General features: G+C 41.6%; 1 protein-coding gene across 1 annotated transcript in view; it reads left to right on the top strand.

Annotated features, from left to right (window-relative positions):
• Positions 1-27,086, top strand: part of LOC309559164 (dynein axonemal heavy chain 3-like) — a 480,621-nt gene that overhangs the window by 393,051 nt on the left and 60,484 nt on the right. The window contains exons 43-44 of the mRNA XM_082262311.1: positions 16,778-16,932; positions 19,471-19,638. Coding sequence (XP_082118437.1) covers positions 16,778-16,932; positions 19,471-19,638 — 323 coding nt within the window. The remainder of the gene's footprint in view (positions 1-16,777; positions 16,933-19,470; positions 19,639-27,086) is intronic.

Below are 27,086 nucleotides of genomic sequence, written 5' to 3' on the forward strand. Positions count from 1 at the left end.
TAAATGACTAATGATGATAAATAGAATCCACCTATGTGTAATCAAGTCTCCGTATAAATGCACCTGCACTGTGATAGTCTCAGAGGTCCGTTTAAAGCACAGAAAGCATCATGAAGAACAAGGAACACACCAGGCAGGTCCAAGATACTGTTGTGGAGAAGTTTAAAGCCGGATTTGGATACAAAAAGATTTCCCAAGCTTTAAACATCCCAAGGAGCACTGTGCAAGCGATAATATTGAAATGGAAGGAGTATCAGACCACTGCAAATCTACGAAGACCTGGCCGTCCCTCTAAACTTTTAGCTCATACAAGGAGAAGACTGATCAGAGATGCAGCCAAGAGGCCCATGATCACTCTGGATGAACTGCAGAGATCTACAGCTGAGGTAGAAGACTCTGTCCATAGGACAACAATCAGTCGTATATTGCACAAATCTGGCCTTTATGGAAGAGTGGCAACACAGCTCATCACCCTGAACACACCATCCCCACTGTCAAACATGGTGGTGGCAGCATCATGGTTTGGGCCTGCTTTTCTTCAGCAGGGACAGGGAAGATGGTTAAAATTGATGGGAAGATGGATGGAGCCAAATACAGGACCATTCTGGAAGAAAACCTGATGGAGTCTGCAAAAGACCTGAGACTGGGACGGAGGTTTGTCTTCCAAAAAGACAATGATCCAAAACATAAAGCAAAATCTACAATGGAATGGTTCACAAATAAACATACCCAGGTGTTAGAATGGCGAATTCAAAGTCCAGACCCAAATCCAATCGAGAATCTGTGGAAAGAACTGAAAACTGCTGTTCACAAACGCTCTCCAACCAACCTCACTGAGCTCAAGCTGTTTTGCAAGGAGGAATGGGCAAAAATTTCAGTCTCTCGATGTGCAAAACCGATAGAGACATACCCCAAGCGACTTACAGCTGTAATCGCAGCAAAAGGTGGCGCTACAAAGTATTAACTTAAGGGGGCTGAATAATTTTGCACGCCCAATTTTTCAGTTTTTTATTTAAAAAAGTTTGAAATATCCAATAAATTTCGTTCCACTTCATGATTGTGTCCCACTTGTTGATTCATCACAAAAAATTACAGTTTTATATCTTTATGTTTGAAGCCTGGAATGTGGCAAAAGTTCACAAAATTCAAGGGGGCCGAATACTTTCACAAGGCACTGTATATTATTGTATAGGGCTTCGACGTCCACTGTTATAAGAAAGGAATCGTCGGGTATCACCATGTTGTCTAATATTTGCAGAAGATGCATGGTATCTCTAGTGTATGACGATAGATTGGTCACATGCGGTCGTAGATGCGCATCTATGACTTGACTCATAGCTTCCAAGATGTCTCCATTCTATGATACTATGGGTCTTCCTGGGGGGTTCTTTGGGTCTTTGTGTACTTTCGGAAGTGTGTAGAAAGTCGGGGTTCTTGGGTGTCTTGTTCTTATATAGTTCCACAGGGTTGGAGAGATTGTTCCTTCGTTTCCAGCTTTGTCTATTTTTGAGTAGAATTCTTCCTTAAATCTTTCAATCATCACGGGTGCTATCTTTTTGTAGCATTTTTGGTTATTAAGGATTTGTAGACATATTTCTTTATATTTCATATTATCCATCAGGACGATATTACCGCCTTTGTCCGACGGTTTAATGATAATGTGTCCGTTGTCTTGTAGTTCCCTCAAGGCCCGTTTTTGAATTTTTGTTAGATTCTGTTGGTTTCTATTTCCAGGTAGTTTTTCTATGTCTTTAGTGGTTTCCCTAACAAAGAGGGCAATGGCTGGATTGAGATTTTTTGAAGGAAACTTCTGGGATTTATTTTTAAATTGTGTTTTCATTTTTTCTTTTTCTTTCTCCCGTGTTCTTATATCCTCATCCTCCTCATCTTCACTATCAGTTTGACTCGGTATATCTGTCTAATCCTCTAGGCCTCCTTCCTGTAATAGGAGGTTCAGGTCTCTTAATATAATGTGGGGGTGAAAAGTTGGAAACGGCGCTACCTAGCGCATGTGCAAAATGCGGGTGAGATAGAGGAAGAAAGTGCTCTAGTGCGTAAAATATAGTGCAATCATAAACCTTAAGCCCGTGAAAGATGCCCAATCACTGGCCAAATGTAGACGATTTGAGCCCAAATTTTAGGGTAAAATTATATAAGGTAGTTAGATAATAAATAGTGTAATTAAAATGGTTCCAATAAATATGGTATGGTAGTAGCAAGTAGTTAGATAATAAATAGTGTAATTGAAATGGTTCCAATAAATATGGTATGATAGTAGCAAGTAGTAAAAATGCAATAAACTAATTCCAATAAATAGATGGAAAAAAAACAGTGCTTAAATGATACAAGCAATGAGAATTACTAGTGCATACCTGCTATATGGTGTATTCCCAATCTGACCACCAGAGGTCGCACTTACCCCTTAGCAACAAATGGAGTTTTCTCAAACCTTTTCCCCAGTCCGTCCTTGCGGACCGAAGGGTCCCATCTGGGTGTAAAAAGGGGAGAAACGAACCTCTTAGTGTAGAATATACAGCAGGGTTTTTCAGGGGGCTAGTAGTAACTCACGCTTGAAGTGCAGCAGATCGTGTCAGACGTATGCAGGCTGTGCCGAGGAAGCTTCCGCGTTCCAAACTGAGGCGAGCTGAGGACCGGAAGTGATGTGGGGTTCCGCCCTACGTACGTTTCGTCATAGGACGTCACCGCTCCTGTAGACGTTTTTCTTAGGGGACGGTTGGTGGCTGCAACCTAAATACCCCACGAGCCTGGTAGTTCTTATCCATAGTGCTGGTTACCACCCTCCCCCCACTACTCAGGTCTCTTAATGCTCTGAACTCTGCCGCTGATAGAGATGCTTGTGGTTCATTTGTGTCCGGTTTTTTGCTATACATCACTTTTTGTAGTAGATTTCTTGCGAATAGATTGATATCCTTTATCGCTTTGAATTTGTCTGTTGGTTTATTTGGGCAGAACGAAAGTCCCAATTTTAGTACTTCGGATTGTTCTTTCGTGAGTTGATGTGATGAGAGATTAATGATTGTTAGGCCTTCTTTTTGTCCAGTTTGAGTTCCTCCTACTTTGTCTGTTGATTCTCTTTCGTTTGTGTTTTTTGTTTCCCTAAAAAAGCTTTCTGCTGTTTTGGATCCTGATTATCTCTTCTAGACCTTGTAAAAATCTGGTGATGTCTAATCGGTGGGTTTGCTTCTTCTTCTTCCTGGGCTTCTTATTCTGATATGTTAGTATCCTCCTCTCTTCTATTTGGGGTTTCGTCGTGGATTTTCTCGATTTCTTGTTGTTTATCACGTTGTGGTTTCTGTGTTATACCCCTTCTCCTCTCGTTGTTGGTTTCTGCTCCTGACGTGTATGAAGATGAATCTGAAGAATTGTAGTTCCTCTGGTTTTTTGTTTGTTGACTATATTGGGTTTTATTTCTTTGTATTCTGTTACTTGTCCATTTATATGCCCTATTTTGACTGAAGGCATTTTTATCCCGCCAATATTTCTTCTCTTTTTTCCTCAGTATCTCTTTGCTGTGTTGTTCCAAATGTTCTTTTAGTTTCTTTTCTTGTTCTGAGTATAATGTCAGGGATTTGAGGGGGGTCAGTTGTTCATATATCATTTTGATGTCATTGTCCAGGGTTTTTAATTGTCGTTCGTATTCTCCTTAAAGCAAAATCATCAGATTTTTTGAGCAGTCATTAAGGATATTCTCCCAATCCTTCTTCATTTGCATCGTGATGTTATCCATAGTGGGGAATATTTGTATCCCTAGGCCAACTGGGTTTATATTTTCCTTTATATACCGCTCGAACGATTTGATGTGCCAATAGAGTGCAGATTTCCGCTCTAACTGTTTTTTGAGGGTGTTGAACAATGCCGTTACATCTAAGTTCTGTTGCTCATGACCTTGGAAATTCCTTTGTATATCCGTGATCAGGTTTTCCCATTCGTTACTTACTTGATCTCCAACTTTTTCTTCCTCCATTTTCTCTCTGTAAAGACGTTTCCCAACACAGTGCACTAATATGTTGCAAATTGGGAAATATTGTTTATGGGATTTGTAGTTTCTCTTCCTCTCTGTGTTGGCTTAAATGCCTACAGATAAGAGGGGATTGTGTCCTACAGTCCCACTTGTATCCAAAAAATAATATAGCAACCTGGGGTCCTGCTGATTGATCCCAGTACGATAATTTTAACAGGAAATGTAATAAGAGGTGAAGCTTAATAGGGATCTATGAGGTATTGGATGTGTTCTCCATCCTAGCATCAATACATAGACAATTTTGACCTCTATTAGCTTATCAAAAGTAAGGTTTTGCCGTCGTCCCTAAATGATTCGTATGTATGGGTTGGTACCTCATGCCAAATTAGGTGGGACTTTTGAGGCAGGTAAAGTAGTAAACAAGTGTGTAAAATCGAATAGTTTAATAGTAGTTTAAACAATGAACATGATAGGTTTAGTTCATAAATAATGGTGGTGGGTTATAGACCCAAGTGAGTAGGGGTGAGAAGTTTAGAAGTTTTGTGACATGTGTTTTATAAGTTGACTTTTTATATGAGGATAGGTCTCTGTCTTTCCACGCTTGGTGGCTTGGAAATTCTGATCAGAGAGTTTTCTTGTGTTTCCTATGCGTTTCGGCTACAAAGTGAGCCTTTTTCAAGGATTTTGGTCACCATATCTGTAACATTAGTATACAGGTAAAGTATTAGTAATTACTCCATATATACCACTGGTTGTATAGAAAAGTGGTATTAAATGAAATATACATACAGAGGTTTTTTTGTTCCATGTGTGATTCCTATTGCTCCCTGTTGAACAGCGAGAACCTAGGCTGCATCCTGCAAAATATGACTTATTGTTATGTGGGGTTGAACAAAGAGGTTTTTTTTTTTTAAATTGTTGATTTCGGTATGTGGGGGTGCACTTACATGGTATTTTTTTTTTAAGAAAAACATATACAGAGATTCTAAGAACGTTGCAGATTGGGTCATACACGGCATATGGTCCAAAAGTCCAAATCAATCTGCCGAAAATTATGTGGAAAATGTAAAATTTTCAAAAGAAAATATATGGCATACAGCGGTACAGTATGACAGATTATTCTATTTTTACTGACCCAAAGATGTACGTGCCTTCTTTGACTCTGTTCCTAGGTATGTATCTTCATATATCCCAACTGGTCTGTGAATAGTTTTGTAGTAATTATTCAGCAGCTGTGCATAATGACATGATGCACTGCTATTCCAAGGTATGTGTAAATATAAAATGTATATATCAAAAAATATAAACTGTGTGGTTATACCTTGGAATCGGTGATTATTCCCTGTGTAAGGGTAAATGCCACATGAGTATTACAGGCAGGGTAATTTTTCATCCAAGGTGGACTGCTGAAAAATGATGAATAATTCAGTTTGGAGATAGTCTGTAGTTATTGAAATATTTGTCCATTGTGGTGACTGGTAAAGAGAATGAACTTACATTTTTTGGAGGAATCTGTTTGCAGCAGCTTCCAGACATCCTCTCTCATCCCTCTCAGCAGGGGAAGTGAGGAGGACGGCGGGTCCCCGGCCTTTTAAGCCGATTCGCGCATGCGCACTGAGCGCCGCACGTCTCGGCTTCTGATGTCCGTCACCTGGTATCCCCACATAACAATAAGTCATATTTTGCAGGATGCAGCCTAGGTTCTCGCTGTTCAATAGAGAGCAATAGGAATCACACATGGAACAAAAAAACATCTGTATGTATATTTCATTTAATACCACTTTTCTATACAACCAGTGGTATATATTGAGTAATTACTAATACTTTACCTGTACACTAATGTTATAGAACTGGTGACCAAAATCCTTGAAAAAGGCTCACTTTGTAGCCGAAGCGCGTAGGAAACGCAGGAAAACTCTCTGATCAGAATTTCTAAGCCACCAAGCGTGGAAAGACAGAGACCTATCCTCATATAAAAAGTCACCTTATAAAACACATGTCACAAAACTTCTAAACTTCTCACACCTACTCACTTGGGTCTATAACCCACCACCATTATTTATGAACTAAACCTACCATGTTCATTGTTTAAACTACTATTAAACTTTCAATTTTATACACTTGTTTACTACTTTACCTGCCTCAAAAGTCCCACCTAATTTGGCGTGAGGTACCAACCCATACATACGAAGAAACTGTTGCTGTAACTGAATATAAAGTATTAGCTGGAGTTTGGCTTGAATTTGTTAGTGTATCTAGATCTGCTAATACTCCCAACACCACCCCCCTCCTCCCCCTATACTGACAATGCTGCTGTCCAAATATGTACCCTGTGCTCATTCATCCAGAGATGGTGTCTATATATTGCAGGAGATGTGTTACTGGCTAGATCACCATGGGAAAACAGAGAGAAAAAAAACCTAGAAAAAGAAAACTAGTGCAGCTACAACATCTAATGATTTGTAAGCTGGAATATCAAATTGTTTTATTTTGGTTTTAATATTGTTTTATTCAGGGCCATGCAGAGACCTTTGTAGGGGCAGGTGCTCAAAGTCAAAAAGGGGCACATGGAACAGGGCTTAAAATAGGGCTGTGCTCAAAATATCAATACAGCAATGTACCGTGACGCATTCCTTCCTGATATTTCATATCAATACGGATAATTCTGTATTGATAGGGCAGAAAAATGTAGGAGTCAGAAACACTGCACATGCTGTGATATTTACAATTATGTACTGGGGGCTAGTTGCACCCCTAGCACAACTTAGGCAGCCAGAAAATGTCATGTCCTTGTTCATACATGTAAGAACAAGGACATGACATTTTATTATGACAGAGCACAACTAGGTATTAAAAAACATATTGCAACAATTTACACGTGCTAATGCACGGATTGATTATGTGAAAGGGGCCTAAGGCTGCTTTCACACTGATGAACTGCAGGTTACCTGCAGGCTGGTACTGCTCGCTGGTACTGCTCGCTGGTACTGCTGGCGGGTACTGGTGGCTGGTACTTCTGGCGGGTACTGCTGGCGGGTACTGCTGGCTTATACTTCTGGCTGGTACTGCTGGCGGGAAATGCTGGCTCCTCTGAGACACATCAACGCCGGAGTATGAGGAGCGGCGCTGGAGGAAACATGCAGAGCCGATGCTTCCTGTATCTCTCCTTTCACAGGGGGAGTGCGTTTGATATCACTCTGCCTATGACATAATGGAGCCGGAACCATTGGCATTGACTCCGTTCTGACTCAGGGATACACTGACAGCTGACAGCCGGACATCGCACGGCACTTGCGGGTGTCAGGGAGCTGCTGCCCAAATGCAGAAGACTCCCGCACTGCGCAGGAGACTTGGGATGTCCGCCTTGACAAAAGGGCACTTTGGGCATCAAAGGGCACAGGGGCAGGTGCTCAAGCCCCCCCCCCCTGCAGGTGCCTGGTTTTATTTATTGCAGAGGTACAGTATACTAGATGCTACAGATATTTATTGCAGTCCTCATTGCCGGGAAATACAGTGCTTTCGGGAAAGTATTCACAGCGCTTCACTTTTACCACATTTTGTTATGTTACAGCCTTATTCCTAAATGGATTAAATTCATTATTTCCCTCAAAATTCTACACATAATATCCCATAATAACAATGCGAAAGAAGTTTGTTTTAAATCTTTTCAAATTTGTTAAAAATAAAAAACGAAAAAAATCACATGTACATAAGTATTCACAGCCTCTTCTCAATACTTTTTTGAAGCACCTTTGGCGCCAATTACAGCCTCAAGTCTTTTTGAGTATGATGCTACAAGCTTTGCACACCAATTTTTGGGCAGTTTTTCCCATTCTTCTTTGCAGGACTTCTCAAGCTCCATCAGGTTGGATGGGGAGCATCAGTGCACAGCCATTTTCAGATCTATCGGGTTCAAGTCTGGGCTGGGCCACTCAAGGACATTCACAAAGTTATCCCGTAGCCACTCCTTTGTTATTTTGGCTGTGTGCTTAGGGTCATTGTCCTGTTGGAAGATGAACCTTCAAACCAGTCTGAGGTCCAGAGCATCTGGAGTAGGTTTTCATCAAGGATGTCTCTGAACATTGCTGCATTCATCTTTCCCTCGATCCTGACTAGTTTCCTCAGTTCCTGCCGCTGAAAAACTTTCCTACAGTATAATGCTGCCACCACCATGCTTCACTATAGGGACGATATTGTCCAGGTAATAAGCAGTGCCTTGTTTCCTCCAGACAAGGATCTTGCCATTCAGGCCAGAGAGTTCAGTCTTTGTTTCATCGGAACAGAGAAATTTGTTTCTCGTGGTCTGAGAGTCCTTCGGGTGCCTTTTGGCAAACTCCAGGCAGGCTGTCATGTGCCTTTTAGTAAGGAGTGGCCCCCGTCTGGCCAATACAGGCCTAATTGGTGGAGTGCTGCAGAGATGATTGTTCTTCCGGAAGGTTCTCCTCTCTGCACAGAGAAACACTGGAGCTCTGTCAGAGTGACCATCAGGTTCTTGGTCACCTCCCTGACCAAGGCCCTTCTCCACTGATCGCTCAGTTTGGCCCACCCTAGGAAGAGTCCTGGTAAATCCAAACTTCTTCCATTTATGGATAATGGAGACCACTGTGCTCATTGAGACCTTCAACGCTGCATACATTTTTCTGTACCCTTCTCCAGATCTGTGCCTCAATACAATCCTGTCTCGGAGGTCTACAGAAAATTTCTTGGACTTCATGGCTTAGTTTGTGCTCTGACATGCACTGTTAAATGTGGGACCTTAACTAGACAGGTGCGTGCTGTGTGCCTTTCCAAATTGTTTTTTATTTTTAATACATTTGCAAAAATTTCAAACAAACTTCTTTCACATTATCATTATGGGGTATTGATACATTTTGAGGAAAATAATGAATTTAATCAATTTTGGAATAAGGCTGTAACATAACAAATGTGGAAAAAGTGAAGCGCTGCAAATACTTCCTGGATGCACTGTATAGCTGTAAATGACACAGAGGCCAGCTAGCAGTGTTTCATTAAGATGGTTTCCAGAGCTGGGATAAAGATAAGGGAGGAGAGGGGCCCAGGAGGGGCAGCTACTCCTGTGTTTTAATGTAAAAGTTTTGTAGAGGGGGGATTTAGTATGGTGGGATACTTCACCCTCCTCATCACCATAACTGAGAACCAGCTTTCCATTGGACATGTCAGATTTTTACATAGGTACCTCTGGCTCTGTTGCCCAGCTGCCTTTTCCTCCCTCTAATGGTAGCCTACTGTGGGTACAAAAGAGCAATGGGGGTGCCCCCTGAGAACAGACCTCCTTATTAGGATGAAAGCCCACTTGGGAGGGTGGAGATTTTCTCCTTGACATGTGATATGTCACATGACCAAAAACAGGAAGAAGGAGAAGCTGCTTTCATTCCCATGCTGAAAAGGAGGTGTGAACTGTAAGTACATGATGGGTGAAGAGAGAGCTCCTCTTACCCCTGAAAGCATTTTTCCTTCCACTGACACTGAATCAGCAGCATTTGGTACAGTGACAGTAACATAAACATTCCCTCTCATTGAAATTGACTAGCTGACACTTTGCACAACTGGTGGCTTTCAATACCAACTGTCACTGACAGTTCTGGTCCCCAGCGATAATCAGGAACCAATCAGAGTAGTTGCGAGCATGTGATCAGTATGTCAGTTATGACACAGTGATCACATGCACACTAATAAAGTAAGCCTTCAAGCTTCACATAAAGGCTGCCACTATCAGGCTACAGTGGTATCTAGATTTTACAAGCTTTGTGCAAGCTTTTGTGCTTGTGCATCAAGCTTCATGTGGGTGTTGGCTGGGCAAGGAGGAGATAGCAGTTCTAGAGGGGGAGAGAAGTTCTTTAAGTACAAAAATGTGTGAAAACGCCTGTGTTGTGCATTTACATGTGATTTCATTAAAGTCTCTGAGGCCAAAAATGCCTGATTATGCTTCAATAATAACTCATGAATTTCTGTAAGTGCAGGGCGTTGAGAGTAAAAGCAGCTGAGCACTGAAATGTGAACAGGATACAAATTATAAACAATAGTATTCTGCATGTTTAACGTAGTCAGGCATACCACAACCTACTACAAAATGCTCAGGTGTTAATGGGAGCTAAAGGTCAATTTACTATAGCTACAGGTAGCTTTAGGTTATTTACTGTAAGGCCCCTTTCACACAGGTGATCTGATCCGCCTGTCAGTTTTTTCAGGCGGACCTGATTGGATGCTCCATCCATCCCTATGGGGCAGCGGGTGTCAGCGGAGACATCTCTGTTGACACCCGCTGCTATCCAATTCTCCGATTCCGATCCTGTCCGTGAAATCCGGACGGATGGAAACCCTATTTTCTATCCATCTGGAAGATCGGATCAGATAGGATCGGATGAGAATGGACAAGCGGTCCGTTCTCATCCGATCTCCCCATAGAGGATAGCGGGATCTGACAGCTCCGTCTCTGCACACAGAGAGGAGACGAAGCTGTCATCCGCCTCAGCGGGGATCAGCTGAGCAGAACGGGCTCTGTCGGGCGCACCACCAGTGTGAAAGAGCCCTAACAATTGTTACTTTTCAGTCAACTAACTGAAATTTTCATCTCCCAGAGGCTGTTGTTTCTGAAAATGATAATGGTTATGGCAAATAAATATTGTAGCTTTTAAAGCAGTAGATACGTTTGCTGTAATTTCTTCTTTTTGGGGTCCCCCAGGTGGGTTATGCCATAATGTGCTGTTATGCATAGCATATTAGAATATTATGGCACACTTATCTGTAAAACCAAGGCCCTCCAGCGCTGGGCTGTGATCGATCCGGCGCTTCCATCTTCACCCAGTCTTCCTTCCAGGTTCTGTGCCTTCGGCCGCTTGAATGGCTGGGCCCCAATGATGTCACTCCCATGCTTGCCCTGCTCAGTGTACATCATAGCTAACAGGCAGGATGAAACATTTTTTACAGAACAGAGTGATAGGGTCTCTTCTGTCATACATATCTTACCTGTCTGCAGTTATTTACAACATCAAGTTTGTAACTAAGTTTACTACCACTTTCAAAGATGACTTTGGCATGAGTACAGTTTCTTATAAATTCAATGGCTTTTCCCTATATGTATCTCAATGTGTAAACCAGGAACCAGAAGTAGATACCTCGCCAGGTGAGCACATCAATCAGTGAATTGCTCCAGGTGTGGGTGCAAGCCCCGGCTCACCTCCAAGAAACCAGGTCAAAAAATTGGCTGCACACCAACCTGGAGTACGAGTCCATTTAATAGCAACATCCACATGACACACACCAGTTGAGAGAGGTGACAGCAGGTTGACATGTTTCACACAGAGATGCTGTGCTTATTTATAACCCTGAGTAAGCACATAATCTCTGTGTGAAATGCATCAACCTGTGTCATTTAGATGTTTCTATTAAATGGACTTATACTTCAGGTTGGTGTGCAGCCACTTCCTTTTTTTGATTTCAAAGTTTAAAAACTCTTTAAGTTTGGTCACTATTTGTGACATGGAACAAGTATAAGTTTTTTAATTAAAGTATGCAAATCAAATTTACGATTTGTGCTGATGGAAACTGGACACATCTATACATTTGCAAATGCTCTCATTACCATCTATGAGGCCAAAAATGCCTGATTATGCTGCAATAATATCTAATGATTTTCTGTAAAAATAAGGCATTGTGCGTAAAAGCAGCTGAGCTCTGAAATGTGAACAGGGTACAGATGTATACTGTACAATGTACAATACAGTTCTCTTTGCCAACAATACTTTAGTTTTCAAGAAAACATTTAAGAAATGCTTACATAAGCACATATTCCTTTATCCACATTTTTAAATCTTTTTCCGTTTTCAAAATGATTGATTTTCATGAATATGTTCATGTTAGATGAGTACAATAAAAAAATATTTTTTTGGAAAACATTTTGCTGAAATATACTGCATTAATGGGCATATTCTGACAATAATAAATGTTCCATTTTCATTCTTCGCTGTATGATTTATATTCCAAGGGACACAGGTAAAATGTATTTTGTAGTGCATAAAAAGAGCATGGAATTTTGTCAAATTATAGAACACAACATGCATCTTACATTATACAATGAGAGCTAGTTACATTACTGTTTCTTTTCTTAAAACAAGCATACTGATAGATTTCTATGAAGATACAGTACATTTGAAAATGTAATGTATTTTTTCTTGTTCTGGAAAAGTACCAAAAGTAATACAGCGTGCTCTTTGTATAAAGTGTTTATGTTCTCACTTTGTGCTCCCATCTTTTCCTAACCCTAACATTTGACATTTACTGTACCTCTAATAACTAAATGTCTTCTATTTGGTCAGTTTTGTTTAATACAGATTAAAAAATCAATACATCATTTTATAGAATATTTAGATAGTGGGTATGTCACTGCTTTAAACAATATGTGCTTGTAACGGAACCGCCGACCCACACTGTGTTTGTGGATTTCCGTCAGTATACGGCTTCCTTGCAGTCATGAACATAGATATCAAAACCTAGCCGCCCCCATACAAAGCTAGCCAACAACTTAGCTCGTACAATGGAACCTTCTCCTTTATTGAACAGTTTCACACTCAATTTATACACACATGAGCACATCCCCCTCCTGATCAAATTACTACACACAGGTCAGGGGTTACCTGACTACATTATCCTATGCAGATGAAATTTGTATACAGAAATAGAATTAACATATCTAAAGATCAACCAACACAATCAGTATATTTTCACTCAGCAACTAACAGATGACAGTGATTCAATCAACCTGAGGCAATTTAGTAGCAGACGGCCATCCTCGAGCTCCTGCATTACAATACACAAACAATAGGTGTAAATACAGAACCTATTGTAGATAACAGGTGAGTACATCAGCATATTCAACGATGTCTGGAAGACAAGTGGTTGAGCTGATGATATTAGCATATTGTCTGTCTTTCATTCCCAGTGACAGTGAGTACTGTCACAGTGCTTTATAAAAATGTCTTAATAAAAGGAAGCCAGTATTTAGGCTGATGCAAAATATTACATTACAAACAGTGTACCATAATGAATATACAGTGACTCCAAAATAAGAGTAATTAGTGCAAATAGCATATATAGTGACCAGTGCTCCAAATAATAAATCCTTTTGTGACTAAAAGTGCCAAAGGATTATGCATCCTTAATACAGTGTTCCATATAGTGCTGCTGTAAAAAAACACTTGCTCTTGGTGTTACAACAAAAAAGAGAATTCTACAAAACCATGCAGTGTGCCCGGTGCCTCCAAACGTGCTCCCCCTCTTGTTTCTTCACTCACCATAAATCTCTCCCCTCAAAGGGGAAGCCAGCAATCACAGCACCCAGGGCCGCTGATAGGGCAGTACAACCAGCCCTGTTGTACCGGGCCCGGGCTCTATCAGTCAAGCAGGGGGGCCCGGGCAGCTTTACAGTTGTTTCTGCTTAAATAAATAAAAAGGTTTTTCTAAACCATACCTTCTTCAACTTGTTTGTTTTTTTGTTGAGGGTAATTTCCTGGGCCCCCTCGGGTTAACATTAGGGGACCAGCAGGAGATGTCAGCACTGAGCAGAGGAGGGACTTTTTTTCCTTTTTCAGGGCGCAGGCAGACAAGCTTATGTGCTGACATATAGTTCCGGTCACGGCCATCCACTGCCTATGTTTTCACTGGCGGAGTGATATTTTTCTACACTGCTCCCTCGGTAAGTTCCATGGACAGAGGAAGAGACTGATGTGAGGTGGGATGGAGGCTGAGAGGGCACTGCAGGCTTAATCCGAGGGCTGGTGGAGGTGCACAGCTTCACACACTGACTACTAAGGAAGGAAGGTACACTCCCCGACTCCCCACTGTGTGCCTACCATCATTATGACGATCAGATCACAGCAGCTGCTCCGTCACAGTGTCACATTGCTGTTGGGTGCTGATTTTGTTAACTTTATGGCTGTACTGTGATACAGATTGTAAGACAGTACAGCCATAACAGAATCAGCAACCAACAGTGACACTGTGACAGAGGAACAGAGCAGCTGCTGTGATCTGATCATTATAATGATGGTAATCATAAGCATGAGATGCTTGGTTACATTTCTGTTTGGAGGGCAGTAAATGGCTGAGCTGTGTTTTTAAGACCCCCAACAACTCCCCATAAGAAATATTTGCCCAAGCATTCCACTTAGATCCACCAGTCAATTTTTTGTGCAGACCTCTATGTAGGTCTACAGAAATCCACATACACCACACAGTGGATAGGGATGGACTGGTGATGGCTCTATGGATGGACAGATGTAAATGGAAATGTGTCCATTTACATCAGGCTATGTTTGATCTGTCAGACAAGGACTGCTGTCTGTTTACATCCACCTACCTCTGGATATGTCCAGTTCCCAAAAAAAAAATGGAAAAGGACTGCATTCTTGTCTATTTTTCCAGACCTAAGCATGACAGATTAAAGATTGCCTGATGTAAATGGACACATTTCCATTTACATCTGGAGCCTATAAAGCATTGCACCAGCAATCAGCGGATCCCTGGTGCCATGTAGGTCTTCTTCAGATCGTCAGTATGTCTGTGTACCTGTACATCCCGTATGGGCTTGCAGATACACTGACAGGAAAAAATCAAAGAACTACCACGGTGCTCCACAGCACCATTGTAGTTCTTTGAGAACTACAATGGTGGGGGGAGAGGCGGCTGCAGGATTTGGAACATGTTACATGTTCCACCCAAAATCGGGTGGTCAGGGTCAACTTATGCTTTAAAGAGAATCTACAGTATGCCTTAAAGTCAGCCGCAGCATTCTCATTAAAAAGGGATGATCTCAGGTGTCTTTGAACACTAGTCTAATAAAATTTATAACAGGCAGGAGAAAAATAAATATCACTTGAGGACCAAGGCTGCATTTTGTTGAGGTGGGTGGGTGGGGTCGGGGTGGGGCCCGCTGAGGTAGGTGGGGCCCGCTGAGGTGGGCGGGTCAGGGGGGCCCCGCTTAGGTAGGCTGTACGGGGCCCCGTGATTTCTAACAGCGGCCCTGACAGCACCACCTGGCTGTATATGAATATACAGGACCAATCCAAAGGTGTTTCTCCTTTCCTTACTTCCACTGCCCCAGAAGTCTCAAACATGCATGGAAATATGAAAAACAGGCTTCATAGCGTAATACCCTAAACCACGATTTATTAAAATAGGTGTTGCACTTACATTTGGGTAAACATCAAACAGCATAAAAAAACAGGAAGTCCAGGACACGATGTGCTCCACAGACCTGAAACCGGAAGTGATACAATGACTCTGTAGCTCCAGCCAATGGTACACTGCTTGTACCATGTAATATTTTGCATAGGCTTAAGTACTGGCTTTCTTTATTAAGGCATTTTTATAAGGCACATATTGTTTAAAGCAGCGCCATACCCACTATCTAAATATTCTATAGTAGTAAGTACAGTAAACCCCCGCTCCATCGCGGTTCAGTTTTTGCGGTCCCGGTATATTGCGGTTTTTTTTGTAATGTTATTTTACTATATAAATCATTAAAAATGAAATATTTTTGTGTTTTCCATAGCTCTTGCTATGTCTCTCAGTATCGTTTATGTGTTTAAATGAGTTTCTATTGTTTTAAAAGTGTGTTTAAAGACCTTAAAATGCTTTTACACGTACAGTGACAGTAAAAAAAAACATGCCTACAATGCATTTTAATAGGGTTTTTCTATTTCGCGGATTTTCACTTTTCGCGGCTGGGTCCGGAACGTAACCCCCGCAATGGAGGGGGGTTTACTGTAACAGTAGAGGCAGCAGCCACACACACACACATATTATTGTCCATCCATAGCACGGAATAACCTAATTCACTATTAATACATAATTTTAACTTACATTTTATTTAAAAATATGATTATAAATACTGTGGCCTAAATATTTGTACAGGTTCTCTAATTCAGTAATTAGTTAGGATTTATTTATATTACATTATATCTCTCCCTCATTCTTGGACTTTTGTCCTACTTTTTGCTGGAGTGCCTTGTCCATATTCCTAATTTACATAGGTATGCACATTGGAAAGACTCATGGGGATAGCTTTTCAAGCAAATGCTCGTGATACCTAAGAGCATGTTTATGAGTTTTGCGTTGTATTTTAAGTATCAAAAATAAAATATGCAATAATTCTGGTGTAAAGCACCTGCTAATGCATATTCACAATAGCTGAACATTAGATCTGCTCTGCAACACCTGGGCATATCTATTAAAATATAAGCCTACAGATAGAGTTACTGTATCCATAAATTACTGGGTATATAAAGAATCTCAGTCTTTGGGCGCAACTAAAGCTATTAGCCTTTGACTTCCGCAGTGTCTTAGCTGTAGGCCATTACAAATAAACATACTATGTAACTCACATTACATCCATTAACGAAAAACTGTGTCAAAGGTGTCTGCAATTGCCTTTATTAACTAGAAAACCATCCCCTATAGCTGCTAAATTGTTTTCACTTTCTTACTAAGGGTTTGACTTTCCCAACTTTGAGACGATGGATATTCTTAGCCCTGTTATAAGTAATGTCATTCCCTTGATAACCAAATGAAACCAGCAACAAAAGTGCTCACATAGGTTTCAGTTATCACAGAGGTTTTCTAGTTAAAAAAAAAAAGGTAACAGCAGAAACACTGTGTTTTTAAAGTTTAAATGGACCAACATGATGTATATGAACCGAGGTCCACGCTACACACTGCAGGAAAGAGAGAGCAAGTTTAAAAGGTACCTGCAAAGTGTAAGTCTGATTTTCTTTGCAGGGGAATGTAACTATGGCGGAAGAGTAACCGATGATAAGGACAGGCGCCTCCTTCTGTCCCTGCTATCCATATTCTACAATGAGGATATACAGCAAGATAACTACAGACTTTCCCCCGGAGACCTTTACTACATGCCTCCACACGGCACATATCAGGTACTAAAATTATTCATGAACTTACCGTTAAAGCGGAGTTCCACCCTAAAAACAATTTTTGCACGTCTGCTAGCTTAGATGAACCTGAAAAAGAATTGGATAATTACAATTTTTTTTTTGTTTCACTTACCTTGTTTTTAATGAAAATATACTTACCTTCCTTCCTTCCTCTTCTTCCCTCTGCTGCCGCAGCCCACAATGTCACTTCCTCCTTGCATTGACTCCTGGGAGATGAGCGTCATCGATCCCAGGAGTCAATGCGCCTGCACCGGAGTCACTCGTCACTTCGAGTGCAGGCACGTCATTCCCTGCTGAACAACTTCTGGGCATGCGCAGAAGCTGTTCAGGGATGACGCGCCTGCACCTGAAGTGACGAGCAGGGCATTCTGGGACTCCTACGTCACCGAGAGGACACGAAGAGGACACGCTCTGGCTTCAGCTGCCCACACCTGAGATGGCAGCGCTGCACAAGAAATTTTCAAGGTAAGTATTTCTTCTTACAGGTAGACATTTTCAAGGTAAGTATTTCTTCTTACAGGTAAGTGAAACAGGGGACAGTTCAGAGAATATCGTTGCTTAAATCCACTAGCCCTGACTGTCCCTGGGGTATTTTTAGCTAAAAATTTTTTTTTAGCCCGGAACTCCGCTTTATCTTATTGGTTAATTTGCTGAATAACAAGCAGGAAAGGATTATGATTTAAAACGATAGCTTAATTTCTGCACTCTAAATGTCCTGGTAAATAAATGTACGACAAAAAAAAAAAAAACTGCAGATTCAGAGATAAATAAAGCTAAAGTTATATGACACTCTGGACTTTTTTTTTTTTGAGCTTGGTCTCACACTACCACTTCCCTGCTTTCCCTGTATTTTAAATTACTTAGCCAAATAGCAAGAAGACTAATCAGTTGTGAGGGCCAATCTTATTCCCAATGAAGTGGTCTCAGTCTTAATAGTAGGAGATGTTTTATTCAAAAGTTGGAAGGAGATGATGCTTTTAAAATGTCTACATCATTTTCTTCATCAAAGCTACAAAGATCATGGCTATACACATTAAAGTGATTGAAAAGATATATATATATATATATATATATATTTATTTAAAACAAATCTGTCTATACTTACCTGCTTTGTGCAATAGAATTGCACAGAGCGGCCGTGAACCTTCTTTTTTCGGGTCCCTTGCCGGCACTTCTAGCCCTTCCCCTTTGCTTCCCAAGGGGGCACTCGTCCATTGACACAGACAGCGGCGCACACAGACAGCGGGACTCCCAGCACCCCCCCCCCCGCTCCCTCGTCACTGGCTAGATTGACAGCACCGGGAGCCATGCTCATAATCACTTAGATTAGTGAGAATAATTAATGAGATTAGTTTTCTGCGTTCTGCAAAAAGCCTGGTTGATCCTACTGTTCTCTATCTCCCACTTCTGTCCAAGTCCCCAATTCAGCTAGGGATTTTGGAGAGCAGTGTTGGCAGCTCTGCACATGCTCAGTTTTCAGTGAGTTTCTATGCTAAGCATTTCCTCCCTATCACATCGGAGCAGCCCATGTGACTATAGAATCACACATGTGGGTGTATTCACTGTGGTAAATGACAGCCCACTCCCTTTCTCCTCCTCCATGCCCACTAACCAGCTAAAAAGAGAGTGGGGATGGGATATTACATGTAGATTGATAGAGGCTTCACCTCCATCTTATTCTAACACACAGGCTGGAAGGGCGTGACATAGCCTGTGACTGGCAGAAATCCACCTACATCATGTTATTGCCAAAAAATTATAAAGATTTGATTTTAAATATGTAGTTGTATGACATTTCAAACAGTTTATTGATATTATTTATTTATTTTCACTCTGTATTCCAAAGGCTGTTTTTTTTTTTTTTCAAACATGTGACCAGCAGCAGAGGACTAGAAGCTCCTCCTGCTTATGTTTCCCTGCAGACAGGCTGGGAAAATGCTGGGTCATCTGATACCTGTATATCAGTTAGGAAAAAGGTGTTTAGATGTTTTGTTTTCTAAGATAATTACAGTGATATCATCCATATACAGAAATAGAAGGGACAATGTATTATAAACAGTGTGTGTTTAGTACCACTTTAATGGTAAAATGTTTTTTTAGGGATTCATATGTTCTATATAAATATGTTAATTGAGGGGCATTATTCAGAACACTTACTGTACATATCTATATGTAAAAGTTTTATTAAGCTATGAAGGCTAAAGAAGTCCGAGACAGAATCATAGGAGTTGTACAGGTCAAGTGACTAGGCCTTCTTTCTGCCTCTTTTTTCATTATTTGTAATAAATAGGACTTGTTACGGGACTCCACCAAGCACAGTCATAAAACGCAGCACTGTTTTAAGTGTCAGGCTTTTTTTTTTTTTTTTTTAAGTCCTGGTATGGCCATTGTAAGCCAACCATGAGCATAGCAATTAAATTGTTAGAAAATACAACTTGGATTGTGAAGTCAAGGTGCTGTGTTACTTCTTACTTATGGTATTCATTCATAAATTGAACAAGGTATTCTTTTTTATTTCAGTCCTTTGTAGATTACATAAGAAATTTACCCCTTATCACTCATCCAGAGGTGTTTGGACTGCATGAGAATGCTGACATCACCAAAGATAATCAGGAGACTAACCAGCTATTTGAAGGGGTCCTTCTCACTCTGCCCAGGCAAACATCAGGAAGCGGTAAATCTTCTCAAGTAAGAATTCTTTTAACAAATTCTCCAAAGTAAATTTGTAGGTCATAGACATGCTAAAGTGATGGAGATACTAACATACATATGGGGGAATTCATAAAGGATGTTGTAGGCACCCTTTAGAATTCTCTTGGGGCGCAGCACCAAAAGCATTGCAGCTTGCACGCAATTCTTGTACCTGTCATAGAACCTGACAAGAACTTGACCGAAGAGTTTTATACTAGTGGTGGGCAGAGCCCGATGAAATACTGAGAGACTCATTTCCCATCAAGTTTGGTCCACTTTTGATATACAGCGCACAGGATTGGGCAAATCCATAGTCGACATTCAGTCCATTATTGACTTTCAAATCCACCCACTGCTGTGCACGCTCAAAAGTAAAGTGGTCCTGATGGGGTACTTGTCTCTCTGTTCTCCATCAGACTCCACCCACCCAGTGACAAGTAATTTCCAAAATATGGGCATTGCCCATATTTGGATAATGACACGCTGTATCTCTGGCCTTTTTGTTTACATCTAGCTTTCAGCAAGGGAATAACCGGGCCGAAAAGCTAAATGAGGCAGGGGGTACAGCACTGTGTGGGAATCTGTTACATATATGACAGCTTCTCAGCACAGGCATGGCCCGCTCTGAGTACTGGAGCACCTCTGTACACCAGATCAGAGTTGACCGCTGTGCTGTGGGGCAGAGTTGTGTAGATATCAAGACTGGAGGAGCAAATACAAATCCTTTTGCGGGTAAAACAGCTCCCATGTATTTATTTTATTTGTGTATTTAGCCGTATGCCTGTTCAGCTTTGTTTTGTGAAGCTCTATTCACACCTAATGCACTTGTTAACATGAATTGTGTTAAGGTAGCCCATTCACAATGAATGGACATTAACAAGCCTCAACAAACAAAAAAACATATCTGGACTATTTTTGGTCAGTACAACACACTACTTTGCAAAGTGCATTCACGTCAGTGCATTGCTTTATACTGTATATGTGAGTTGGGGTGCCATTTAATGCACATCATTACACAGGTACATTTTGGGGGACAGTGCCCCACTGTCCACTCAAACACTAAAGGCCATCACACAGAGGCGGCAGTTAGGTAGGGGCAGTGTATGCATGGACTTGAACAAGTTGTCCAAATATCAGTTGGTCTGGTGGCAAATCAGGGTAGATGGGGAGGCATGGGATGGAAAATACATACTGCTTGAGGCTGGGTTCACACTGCTCAGACATGGAAGTCGGACGACTTCATGGCCGACTTAAATGAACAGAACCTGACATTGATCCAACAATACCAGACCCTTAATCTGTAGATGTAAAGGAATATATACTTATGTATGCACAATGCCCACATGAATATATGTTTTCATTATGAAAATTAAATGGATTCAACAACAAATATGCATAATGCATGTGTATAAGTGGTTATCCCCATTATAATGACCAGAATCATAGTGTGTATGAAAAATTAAGGAAAGGGGTGTATATGTATATATTCAAAGAGCATGTCCTCAATAGACCAAGGAGGATCCAGTTCAATGCATACAAACAACTGCACTGCAAAAAGGCAACCGCTCATAAAAGATACACATATGTAAGTATGTATGTAGCCATCATACAGAGTATATGGCAGTGAGGGAGCATATAGAGTAAAGCAATATCTGAGTACTAGCTAGGGTATAGATACAGGTACCAAAGTCAATAACAAAAGGGCTTAAAAAGGTTTACCAGGGAGTAGATGGTACTTCCACATGGACTGCACCAGTAAGGTGAGATCGCTTCCGCCACCCGCAGAAGCCAGGAAATAGAAATAGACTCATGGGATGAAAGTGTCACTCCATTATACAGCCCGCCGGCGGGGTATATCCATTCGGCGGGTATACTTCTGCCATTGCCCAAAACTGTGCGTTCCAGCTTGGTCCCCCGGGCGTGTGATGCGCTGCGCGGCCTTACCCTGAAGGGGGCGGAGCGATGTCCCACGTCACAAGCCCGCCGGCACGTGTAAGGACGGAGCCTGCCATACTCAACCCATCACCATGGAGCTGCTAATACAGCGGGGGAGGGAGCAACAAATAGAGCCTGCACTGTCCCAGATGTAAACAAGGTCACCATGTGGAAATACCACAGGCGGCCTGCACGCGCCGGGTGGGTTTCCTAACACCACATAGGGGAAAAAAGAAAAGCACAAAAATATATGCTAAAACATAGACCAGAAAGAGTATGTCCAAAGGCACATTAGCAAAGCTATGCATAATAATAATATGAAGAAAAGAAATATGTATATAAACAAAAGAGCAAAGATAGATGGACTTTGCCGATGGCTGTACAGAACACAAAAATAGTTCACAAATCAATCAAAAAACATATGTATACTCTATAATTACAAATATAACATAGTAATACAACTTTGGTAATGCAATATAAAAACCAGACATAGAAAAAAAATGGGAGGGAGGAAAAAGGGGGAGAAAAGGGGGAGGGAGGAGAAAAATAGATGGCATTAAATGTCTTTATCCCAACTCTGTGATGTAAAACCCTCCTCCCCCATACCAGGGGGAGATGTTGCTCCCAACTGATAGATCCACGCAGTTCGCGTTAGAGTAGTCTCTTATTCCAGTCGCCCTTCCTGTCCAGAATAACAAACCGAATGCGCAAAAACTTACCATCATGTACAAGAGTCACATGGTGACCCCATGGCAATTCTGGATTACAGGCCTTCGTACTAAGGTTGAATGGTTTTACCCACATAAAAGCAACCGCACTCGCAGGTCAAGAGATATACTACTCCGGCTGTTTTACAATTGGCATAGTGGTTATGTTTAAAAATTGTGCCATTGGGGAGGCGTACCCTCTTGTCAGTGCACATGTATTGACAAGAGGGTATTGACAGGAGGATGTGCCTAAATGTTTACAGGGGTTGATAGACAATAGCCGGTTTTTCTGACACAGAGGGGCCTATTGCAGGGTCCATACTTAACAAATGCCAATATTTACCAATAACAGCTCTGATCTGTGAGTGCTGGTTACAAAAGCGAGTAATAATCCGAGTGCAATCTTGTGTGCCAGATTTCTTAAGGGCATACAACAAAGTGTGTCTATTGGATAGACACATGAGGGAGGCCAGGATCTGGGGGCCCTTCTTGTTAAAGGGGGCTTTCAGATTCCAATAAGCCCCCTGCCCGCAGACCCCCACATCCACCACCCAGGATTGTCGGGAAGAACCCTTGTCCCCATCAACATGGGGGCAGGGTGCTTTGGGATGGGGGGCGCAGAGTCCCCCTGCCCCAAAGCAAACACCCCCCATGTTGGGGGCATGTGGCCTGATATGGTCCAGGAGGGGGGCGCTCTCCCCCCCCTTTTCTGACTTGCTGGGATGCATCCTCCGATAGGGGTCTGGTATGGATTTTGGAGGGGACCCCACTCCATTTTTTTTAATTTGGCCTGGGGTTTCCCCTCAAGATCCATACTAGACTCAAATGGCCTGGTATGAAATTGGGGGGAATTTTGGTGTGGGGTTCCATTTAAAGATCCTCATAGCACAAGTCGCATGCCACAAGTTGGATCAGTTAAGATGATCTGACTTTGATCCGACTTCAGTGATATTAAATGGGCTGAAATGGGGCCAAAGTCGGACAAAAAGTAGTGCATGAACCTTTTTCAAAGTCCGACCGACATGTGTTGGACCAGTTAAGAGGGCTCTCATAGGGAACCATTGATTTATACATGCCATGCGACATGGGCTCCCAAAGTCGCAGTGTATGTCGCACCAGTGTGCACCAGGTCTGAAGGTCTTAAAGTGAGCTGTTACTTAGTGTTGACAAACTGCGATTTCACTTTAAAATGTAGAGGATGATGTATAAATACTAGAAGAAAATCAGGTTCTGCAGAAGTGTAAAGCATTTACTGTCATGGGTCTATTCAGGTTATATGACAGGTAACGCAAATAAAAGACATCTTCTGGAGCATATATTCATTTGAAAATGCTAAATTATTCATTCACACTAGTCAGAGACGTGGAAGTAGAATTTGATTTTCAGCAACTACAGCCTTAGACTCACTATTCTGAGAGCTTAAAAGGAACCTCTCAGGACAGGGATGAAGAAGCAGCCATTACTGCCTTGCCTTTAAAGGTGCATACCCTACTATCATGAATATTAGGACTGTAGCCAGAGGGATAGCATGACAACTAGGAAACTGCATTTTCAGAAGGTCAGCAGTAACAGTTTTCATACTGTTCTGATGACAGGTCTACTTTTAGTGCCATTGCAGCTCCTTGAATAAGGGCCATTGGCAGTGTGAGGCGTAGATGGACTTTGAATACACTTCTAAACTGATGGAACGTTCTGACCTATTGCTGCAATTCAGATTTGGAGAATGAAGCAGAAGTGGGGCAATTGTCAACAACCAATGAGGTTTCATTTTTCAAATTAAAACAATGAAACTAGTTGCTATGCAAAACTGCTCCAGATTTCCTTGCTGCCATTTAGTTTAAAAAAAAAAGAAAATCAGGATTTTAATGTGGCTGAGCAGGATCATGTAATTCTTTCATAAAAAATATGTCAACTCTATGGTCTCCAGCCTGGACATTTGAATAAGGTACGTTGCAGGATAGAGAGGATGAATCTTCCCAGTGGGGACATGGACAGCAATAAAAAGCTGACAGAGGTTCTAACCCTTCCTTACTCTATTAAAAACTAAACAACTTTTCATATACCTAAACTTTAAATGCAGTATTTGGAGCACATCATTAACAGTAATTATCGCAGGTACGTTTTTTACTTCGTCTTTCTACATCCTGATGAAGCAGGCACACCAAGGTTTTGCTGAAGCTTTAACTGCTGAGCTGACTATTAAAGTATCCATTACAAAGCTGTTTTATATGCATGAAAGAACCTATATCAGAAATGTCCCATTTATCATAAATGAGCATGACTGTCAGCCACAGCTCCCTAGTTTTGATTACATTATGATGAGATATGGACAGGGATTGATGGAATTAGCAAGGAAAGGGGCAGAAGGATCATATATCTGTATTCCTTCTCACCCTGTTATTACTCGACTGTCATCATGTGAACTCTATTTTATTCACTCACCTTTACACATCTTATGATCCTTCCAGAGGCTCATTTCTACTACAGTGTTTACTGAAACGTCACCCATGACTGAATTTGAAACACAATTAAAAAGCTGCTATGTGTAATTATTCTTAAAGGAAACCTATATTGAAAGTAATATGTAGGGTGCCATTGCAGTATTGCTGATCTAGTGGTTTTAATACTTTCTGAATCAGTGATCCAGAACAAGTATTCAGATAAGTTCTGATTCATGAAAAAAATGGTATGGAGAACCGATATAGAAGAAGGTACCTCAATGATCCAAGTAGTTTAATTAGGAATAATTTTTTTTGATTGATGTTAATATATAGAAAATATCATCACATAGAAAAATCAATAACTCTACCAATCACCATAAAAAAATTACAACGTTGTCAAAATATAAAAACATGATTCCAGGCTCATAGCAAACCCTAGTTAGAAATAACCTTGTTGGATCTCATTCAGCTGTGTTCTGCAACAATTTCCCTTGCTGAGTAAGGTAATGTGCAAAGTTGTAATTATAGGGGAATGCGGCCATAACACAGTATAAGATACAAATAGGTATAAACATGCAACAGTTTCAATGTTGCAAACTGTGTGAAGGGAGCAACCCAGATTACACTTGCAGTCAATGAAAACAAACTGATGACCAACAGCTGATGAATATCGCCTAAATGTTACAAGGAACCAGGCTAGAGCTATATGGCCTAGTAGAGTAGTGACTAATGGGCCATACACACTATAAGATTTTCTGAAGACTTTTTCCTTTAGATTTACCAAAACCAGATAATATGAGGTCAAACCTAAACACTTTCAATTTGTATGCAATCTGGCAGGCCCTTGCACTACATAGAAAAGGTAAATCTGAAGGAAAAAGTCTTCAGAAAATCTTATAGTGTGTATGGCCCTTTAGTCCCCATATATTACCAGGTGACAAATTGGATGAGACCAAGGATAATAGCACAATGTGGTTAGGCTGTATATTCCATGGTAAGGATCTGATGTGGCCAATAGCCTCGGAATCTGAGGAGTACAGAGCCCACTTCAAGTGTGTGGCAGTCCTAGATCCCAAGTATGGATAAATTGCGGTCTAATCTCATTAATGTGAAAAAGTCAGTTCAATAATGAGAAGGAGACTGTAATGTGGAAAAGGAGAGAGCCAAGTAACGTCATACACTACTGGGACACACCTGGTTCGGTGTCACTCTGGTAGCTTGTGCCAAGGGATAAAAATGTCAGTTGATGAAACCTTGATTCAATTTCCATGCCTGGAGCGAAAGTTAGTATCTTTGGTTACTTACTGGTCAGTGTAATCAACCCATGCAGATCGGTCTTCCCGTATGTCCAGATCAGGGTGCTTGTATCACTCTTAGCTCACTAGAACCAAATGATCCAGTTCACCACTGTAAATACAGGAAACCATTGTCTCACCTGTAGTGTGCAGTTCCATGTTAGCACATGCATGGTGGCTTCCAGCTGTCTTAAGTCTCAGCCCAACAAAGCCATTGCTAGCCTGGATATAATGATGGTTCAAATCAGGAGTTAGCAATGGGTCAAGTCATGAGTCCAGGACTCCCGACAGAGAGGACTACTATTGACGCGTTTCACCCGCCAGGTGTCTGCCCTAACCTGTTATATGCTTGGCCTAGGTCAGTAATCAAAAAGCTTTTTAAAAAACTGAGCCAGGCAGGCTGCTATTATTTTCAGACAGAGTTGGATCATTCACAGGGCATCCTAGGAAAACGCTTATGGCCAGTGGATGTCCAAATGGCCCAACCATATTGGATTATGTTTCTGCAGTTAATCAGGAGGTTAGTGTAGGTGCACCTGTCTGTCACTCTACAAGGGAGCATGTACTTTAGACAGTTGGTGTCTGATGGGGCCATGTTTGTACAGACAATGGAGATGGGGAAGCTTCTCTGTGCCCAGGGCCGGCCTTTGGGGTGTGCGTGCTGGTCGGCCGCACAGGGCACCATGGGCAACAGGGGCGTCGTGCAGGCATCACAGCTCACAGAAGATCAGGCCGTGGACAGGGTTAACACAGGCCGCGGCCGCTGCTTACCTCCCATTGTGCGACTTTGCCTCGGTCTCCTACTGCTGCAGTCTGAGACGAGCTGTGTATCACACACAGCTCAGCCTCTGATCCACGCTGACAGATCCCTCCTCCCTGCAGGGACGCCAGAGGAGAGATCATCAGCTCCTCTTCCTCCCGCCCCTTCTCCTCCTCCTCCCGCCTCGCCCACACTCCCCGGGGATGTGTGGGCGGGAAGTTTAAAGAATAAAAAAGCTGCAGACAGCGTGAGGTAAGTGAGGTCTCTCTCCTTCAAAAAATGTAAGGGGGGTCTCTGATGTGAGGGG

Source organism: Pelophylax lessonae (assembly GCF_965119305.1).
Source record: "Pelophylax lessonae genome assembly, chromosome: 6".
Lineage (NCBI taxonomy): Eukaryota > Metazoa > Chordata > Amphibia > Anura > Ranidae > Pelophylax > Pelophylax lessonae.